The sequence below is a fragment of the Hevea brasiliensis genome, chromosome 12 (genome assembly GCF_030052815.1).
Source record: "Hevea brasiliensis isolate MT/VB/25A 57/8 chromosome 12, ASM3005281v1, whole genome shotgun sequence".
NCBI lineage: Eukaryota > Viridiplantae > Streptophyta > Magnoliopsida > Malpighiales > Euphorbiaceae > Hevea > Hevea brasiliensis.
In genome coordinates, this window is record NC_079504.1 from 13,196,727 (window position 1) to 13,204,697 (window position 7,971).

The 7,971-nt window shown below is 29.6% G+C and overlaps 1 protein-coding gene across 3 annotated transcripts; it reads right to left on the bottom strand.

The window, feature by feature from the left end:
* Window positions 1-255: 255 nt before the first annotated feature.
* LOC110633989 (uncharacterized) lies at window positions 256-6,907 on the bottom strand. Of its 3 annotated transcripts, none has more exons than XM_021782850.2 (3): window positions 6,711-6,906; window positions 4,941-5,591; window positions 256-726 (listed from the first exon to the last, which is right to left on the bottom strand). In XM_021782850.2, exons 2-3 carry the CDS (start codon window positions 5,489-5,491, stop codon window positions 657-659), a joined length of 621 nt encoding a protein of 206 aa, XP_021638542.2. In that variant the 5' UTR covers window positions 5,492-5,591; window positions 6,711-6,906; the 3' UTR covers window positions 256-656. The 3 variants fall into 3 exon arrangements, with proteins under 3 accessions (XP_021638542.2, XP_057987153.1, XP_021638538.2); XM_058131170.1 differs by lacking the exons at window positions 256-726; window positions 6,711-6,906 and adding exons at window positions 818-1,137; window positions 6,258-6,298; XM_021782846.2 differs by lacking the exon at window positions 256-726 and adding an exon at window positions 820-1,137 and having other exon boundaries at window positions 6,711-6,907.
* Window positions 6,908-7,971: the final 1,064 nt, after the last annotated feature.

The following is a 7,971-nucleotide window of genomic DNA, read 5'->3' on the forward strand; positions in this document are numbered from 1 at the left end:
AAACCTGTCACAGATGACATTGGCACGAGTTGAAGATAAGCGCGTTTGAACATGTCTATGTATTTGTTGGGTTTTAACAATTACAGCGAGTCGTCAGCCATCTGTGGTCAAATATTAGCAATTTGCAGCATTTTCACTTGCATTTGAAAGCTACTCCAGCCATTATGTTTATCAAAAATCTTAGAGTCACAGGTTGAGAGTTCGATAACAGAACCCTTCATCCAAATAAGCACAAAATGATTTTAGAATTTAAAATGACTTAAACATTAAATATTGCATCAACCACCCATGAAAAGAAAAATAATATGACACATTGACTAAGATTTTAAAAGAAAAAAGAAAGGGACAAGGCAATCACAAATAAGAAAATAATTTAACAAAGCAAAGTGAACATAGCAACAAAATTGAAATCCTCATGAATTAAATATGAACATAAATGATCAATCCAACAGGGATGGCAGGCCGGGCATCGAGCTCCTTCGTATGGTTGCAATGTCCTATCGACGCAATTACTTGCTTTTTTTTTTTGGTTTTCCTTTACCGATAAATCAGTTGAACCGTGGAGAAGCAGATGATCTCTGTTAGTAGAGATTTGTGTATTGCATCACTTTCAAGGCAAAAATGAGTCCACAAAAATGATTTGCTAATAAAATCGATCACATAATCACACACGAACAACTTCTTTCATTTCCATTCTCAAATTCATCATCTGAATCAGCTGTTTCACTGCCAATGGGACCCAATTGCCATTTCAGCACCATAATAGGGAGGCTAATTGTTACGAACATAGAAATAAATATAACATAGAATTTGAATTTGCAGAAATTTTTCTCCTATCAAAAATTTGGAAAGAAAATGAATATAAGAGGAATTTGAATAAAATAAGCTAGATTTCTGTTTTGTGTTTTGCCTATAAAAATACATGATATGGCACGATTCCAAGATACATGTTAGACAAGAATGTTTACATAAAACAGTAGTCCATCTTTCAAAACTTACAGATAGAAGGTATTGACAAGACTCGACATTGCTTGCTTTCTCGAAACATATTTCATTTTGCTTTCTAACATGAATTGATAAATTCCCAAAGCCTGCTCCTGGACATCAGCGTCCCATAAACCCATCCATATCTCCCTACTACTAGAAATCATTTCGGGAATAAATTCCAATAGAGAATAAGAATTCTGCTTGGGAACCAGATTCGAAAAATAATAAAAAAAAAAAAAAGAAGAAGAAGAAAGAAAGATCCTAGGATATTAACAAGCCAGTAAAAAATTTTCAACTCATTGTTTCCCTAGTTCACCCTACAATATAGAGGCTTTTCCAAATATTTATAATAACTAGAGGTGCAAATCAAAAGAATCCTAAAACTACGAAAATATTATGAAAATACGTTTGAACTTCAGTTCAAGCCCTAAACAGATGGTTAGGCATTGGAGTAGTCCTGTCCAAATCTTCATTTTTTGAGTTAAGATCATCAATCAGTGAAGGTTTATTTGAGGCGAATGAGAGCAATTAATCACACTTCCAATTCCATATTTTGCAAAAGGAAAGCTAATTGCATTTATTGTTGGTGTTTTAGCTCATTTGTTAAAAAAAAATTATGGTTTATGCTGAGTTGTTTATGAAATTTGTAGTATGAAGCATTAATTTGCCAAATCTATAGGTTATTGTCTTTTTTTCCCCTCTAGTTTTTTGCTTTTTTAAGAATTATTTTTAATAAAATACAGAAGTAATAGAAAAATAACATCAAGAGTTTTAAGTTTCATTAATGTTAGCTTAGTATATATTTTGACTTAGGCAAGGTAAAATTTAAGAAAAATAATAAACACGATTTATTTTGCAAAAGAAAAAATATAAATATTCAAGAACCTCCTAAACAATCATTTTGATAGTAATAAGATTAGTTTTTTGCTATCTACTTGGTTATTTTAGTTTTAAATTGCTTAATAATAATAATATCTAAAAATGATAGATTTTGTCTTTATTTGAGATATATATACAAGGTAAAATTTAAGAAAAAAAAATAAACACAATTTATTTTGCAAAAGAAAAAATATAAATATTCAAGAACCTCCTAAACACTCATTTTGATAGTAATAAGATTAGTTTTTTGCTATCTACTTAGTTATTTTAGTTTTAAATTGCTTAATAATAACAATATCTAAAAATGATAGATTTTGTCCTTATTTGAGATATATATATATATATATATATATATATTATTTAGTTGTATATCTTAGTTTTAATTAGGGTGTACGGTTCTAATTCCAATGCAGGGTCTACCTAGGAACCATAACCAAACCAAAATTTAGGTATCGTTCTAGTCTGACTCTTAGTAGTTTCGATTCCAGTCCGATATGTGTTCAATTCTTGGAATAATTTTATATAAATAAAAATTTATATTTTAATTAACATTTAAGTTTTAAAATGGGCTATCAATACATACTTTATTATTTAATATATCTTTTAGCTTTTCTAAATTATATAATATTTAATTATAAGATACATATATAATTTAGAATTAAGCATATTATATAATATAGGACATCATATACTATATTTTTTAACTATTTATTGATTATATAATATTTAATTATAAGATACAAATATAATTATGAATTAAGCATATATAATATAGTAGTATACTTATAATTAATATTATAATATAATTTAATATAAATTTAATATATTTATAACTAAAATTATTAAGAAAAAATAAAAAAATGAAATATAATACTAAATTGTATTTAGTTTATAATTATACGTACATATATAGATATATATAATTATATTGGAAGTGTATAACACATCTAAAAAAGTCATAAAAAAAACATATGCATAAATTCGATTCTTGGCTCAGTATGGTTTCAGTTCAAGTTTTAGTGAAGAATCAAAACTGAACCAAAGAATCAAAACAAGTTCAATTCAATATGATTCTTGTCAATTTGGTATGGTTTTTTTATTCCATTTGGGACTCCCAAGAACAGTGCATAACCCTAGTTTTAGTTATATCTTTAAATAATTATTTATTTCATGCACTTTAATGTTTTTAGGGAAAAAAAAATTGCGTAGCAATAGGATGTTACTGTTATATTATAACAGTTACAATCCTATTTTTGTTGTGATTTAAATCCATGCTTGGCACCTCCAAAAAAATTACATAAATTATGTTTTCCTCTCTTTGACTCAAGCGCTCATTCTAAATACCAAAGATCGATCAACTTCACTTGAAATTAAAATGCTACATTCTAATTTTTGTAGTGATATGTCATATTTATGGTGCCATTTCTGTCGCAATTTAAATACATGCTTCGCACCAACAACAAAATTACGTAATATGTTTTTGTCTCTCCAACTCAAGTGTTCATTCTAAATGCCAAAGATCTATAAACTTCACTTGAAATTAATATGTTGCGTACTAATTTCTACAGTGAATTATCATATTTATGGTGCATTTGGATAAGAGGTATATAAGGAGAAACAATGGCATGCATAAAACTGATAATTTCCAAAAATTTAATTGACTTGATGTGCTTTTTAAAAATTTGATTAAATGGGCAAACAAATTAACCATAACTTAATGATGCGCCATAAATGCTTGCACTGAACACAAAAGAAACTCAAATTCGAAACAATGACATGAATGAAACAGATAATTAAATTATAAATCATCCTGTCAGAAAATAAGCTTAAAACTTTTGTTTCCTAATCCTTAAATGAAATCTCATATACAACCCAGAGCACCACAAAGTTATAAGAACAGTCCATGTATGCATCTTAACAATTTAACGAATGTGCATAAACACTTAAGACAATCTCTATGCTGAAGAAGTTATTGAGCATTCTTGCTCCAACTTTTGCTTCAAATCTAGGATGTAAGACCTCTGACATAATAATTGGGGTTACACTTTGACCACAGACCCTCAACCTCCAACCCGTCTTCAACTTAGCCAACTCTCAATTCCTAGTCTCCTACCTATTCGGAATCCGAATGTGTTGCAACAAGATCTTTCCCCACAAAACCAACACCCACTCTCTTTTCTCTTCTTAGCAATGAGTTATAAATATAGGGCCCAAGCTACAGTACATGAAGATGGAGGGAAGACACCCCTATTACAATATTCAGTAAAATAGCATTACTTCTGAATGATTAAAAAAATAAAAAAATAAAAAAAAAGGTTAAACTCATCTCTAGATGCTTAGAATAATTGGAACCAAACAACACAAGAATTGCCCCCTCAGAACATGTATTTAAATTATCCCTCCACTCTTTGGACATCAGTCACTTAATGTGATGCATAAGAAGAATTGAGGCCATTAGGATTTAGGATCATATTCACCCTCCAGTAAATGGAGATGCATTGAAAGTCAACCTCCAAAATGATCTTCCAAAATCCCAGATTCCAAGCTAACTTTAAACCATGTAAACCCATTGTTTATCCCTAGTAGATGAACACATACTAATGTTATATGTAATGCCACCCCAACTACATACTTTGTGAGGCTGTTACATTGTATTGCAATGAGACTAATCAAATTTGCAGGCAATTTTATTTGCTTTCTTCTCAGATAATGTAAAACTAATTAGCAGCATTTTTCAATAACATGAATGACTATTTGTATTAGCACCATCAAATATGTCCAAGTCCTTATATTTAGCATTTTAAAATGCCAATTTCTAATTCCTAAATGAATGAGGATGAACTCACTAAGACTTCTGAAAACCAAGTCATCTGAACATAGGGGAAAATAATAACAGGATGAGATTCTTATGCAGCTCTAAACCTAGAAATTAGAAAAGCATAGTGGTATTACTGCACAAGAATGCACGCATAAAAGAGACACCGAAACAACACTCTTTTACATACTAGAAATATGAACTAAATGTAAATGCAATGCCTATAACAAATGAATTTGGAACAAGGGGTTTTCCATACCTTGGCTCAAATTCCCTGATTTCAACAAGCTCACTCCCGCAAACATCTGTCCACTGCACTTTTCTCCTTTCTGTAAGACCAGGGATATCACTACCTTTCTCACTTAATGTGTAGTGTTGATTAGAATCCTTAACTGGAACTGGAATACTATTTAACGGCTTCTTCAAGCTACTCTTAAGAGTAACTCTTCTTGCATTGCTATCACCTTGAATTTCAGTTGTATGGTCTTTACCCTTGTCAGTAACAAGACGATCTGGCAAGACATCCTGCTGTTGTGTAGGACCTACTTTGAGAGGTGATGGAGAGTCAAGCCCAGCGGAAGCGCGACCAAAGCAAACAAAGGAAGCGCACCCGCGGGAAAGCCGGTTCTTCAAGGAAGCCAGCTGGAGGTCAGGGTCTGGTTCGTTATCCACCAACTGGTACTGATTCCACGGCGAAACTCTCATGGGTTTATCTTCGGGCTTCTGACCCAAGAGAAGAAGGGTCAGACCCTTGCTATACCCAGAAGCTGAAGAAGAGAAGAACCCTCCTCCTTCCACTGCCAATAACATCAGTTCTAATCATCTGGGCACCAAAAAGTCATCTGGACACCAAAAAGTATAGTTTCGTCGTAGCTCTTTCTACCCCTTTGCAGTAACAAAGACACCAACCCTTCAGACACCCATACCTCAGTGTCAGACAGATTATGAAACTCCAAAAAGCCATAAAAACAGTATATTAAAAAAAAAGAGAGAGATGAGATAGGGAGAGGGAGGGAGAATTTAATTTAAAATGATAATGACTATAAAAATCAGAATTATGAAGTTTTCAAGGCCTATGAACCAATTTATCGCTACCGAACTTGCCATGGCAGGTGATGTGCCATATTCCAAAGTACTAATAATTACAAGTGTACAACTCCATCAACCATCTCACTAGCAGAAACTTTAAATCCCAAAACAGTAACAGAATGGAATAACACAGAAGAAGGGGAAAAGCAAAAAAGTGGTAAAGAAAATTACAATAAATTCAAGAATCAGGAACCAATGTATCGAAGTGAAAAAAAAATAAAAAATTAAAATCTATTCCACACTAGGTCACATCAGACACGGCCAACAAATTTTTTTACTAGGAAAAATGGCAGTGAATTGACAAATTACAATTGATCATGGAATGCGTCAAATCATGGAATGCTTCAAATCATTAAATATATGCATCCCAAACCTTACAAACATTGAACATAACTTAAAATGCTTATCAAAACATAATAGAGAAACACAAAATCACAAGAATAACATGCGGTGGAAGTACTAAACACCGCCTTTTACCATTAATTACCTTCAAATATATTTGAAGAAACTTTACAATAATGGCAGATCAAATATATTTGAAGAAACTTTACAATAATGGCAGAACCAGATACTTTCGGCTGCTGATCTAAATATAATAAAACAAGATTGAAACAAACTAACGTCTTTAATTTTTCGAAGGAAACACAGAATTCCTGCAAATCATCAATAATTCAAGTACAAAATCTTCAATTCGCAAGCCAAAAAGGAAAGAAAAGATCTGTTTATTTCAATAATAATAATAATAATGATAATAATTAGCTAATATGCATCACTTCACTTCACATATTCAGTTATTTCTTACCCTCTGTTTGGTTGCACAGAAAACAAACACACAAAAAAAACAGCAAAATTCTTATCAAGCTTTTTGTTTTCCTCAGTGCCATTGAAACAAACTGTTGAGATGGGATTTTTCTCGGGAAACTAAGAGAAAATCAGATACCTGAAAGAGACGGTACAGATCTGAGAGACAGATTCTCGGAGTCTAAATCGGCGGCGCCGGTATGTCGGCTAGAATAAATCGGCGATGAATTGGAGAAGGGAAAAAAAACTGAAGGAGAATAAATAAAAAAGAAAAAGGAAAAACATAAAACAGGGGTAAAAAATTAAAAAGATTGAGCTCACTTCTGGTTCGAATTATTTAAAGGACGATAGGGATGGTGACTCCATGGCGCATGATAGCGATGGGTACCATTTTATATTATTATGTTTTTATTTTTAAATTTATAATTAATTTTTGCTTCTCACTAATCCCTTATTTTGACAGTAATTATAAAAGGGAAAGCTTGCTTTTGTTTGCTTGCCTATGGCTATGGCTGCTTGTTTAAGTCTACTCTTTTAACTAATTAATTAATTAGTTAGTTAGTAATAAGTTGTCCTCTATAGGTAAAGAATTTTTTATTAAATTTATTGTCCAAGCTATACTTATTTAATGAGTTGTTTCATTTATTTCACAGATTAATTCGAATTTTCTGGTGGGTGATATAGACAGGGATTAAATTCATTCATTATCATGGGATAAATTATATATACTGAACAATTAATTACTGTTGACTTTTAACGGTTCAATTAAATTAATTCTTTATGTGCTTTGTATAATATATTATATTTATTATATAGATTTGTAATTTAATTTTTTTTATATAATTTTTTTTATTAAATTTTTTATATATGATATAATATTATTATAACATTATAAATATTATATTTAGTTATTTAAATTAAATATGAACTTTAATGTCATTTTATTAATTATATAAATAAAAATATTTAACTATTTAAATTTTTTTATATATATTTTTTATAATTTAAAATAATATTAACTTATATAATGAGATTGCATAACTAAATTGATGTGGAAAAAACTTATTTATAAAATTAAAAAATAAGATAATTTTTAAATTTTAATTTATAATTTATTGCATTATTATTATTATTAAATTTTCATTTCTCATTATATTGGTATCTTAAAATTTTATGTTATCTTATTATTTAATGCAAATAATTTTAAAATCTATTTAATATTAAATATTTAATAAATATTTTTATTTTTTTTAAATTATAAATTATATTACATATGTTATAAATATATTATAGATTAAAATATAAATATAAATTTAATAATGTATTTTTAATTATATCATAATAATTATATAATTAATATTATGAAGTAGTTAATTTTTTTTCCTCTTTATTTTATATCT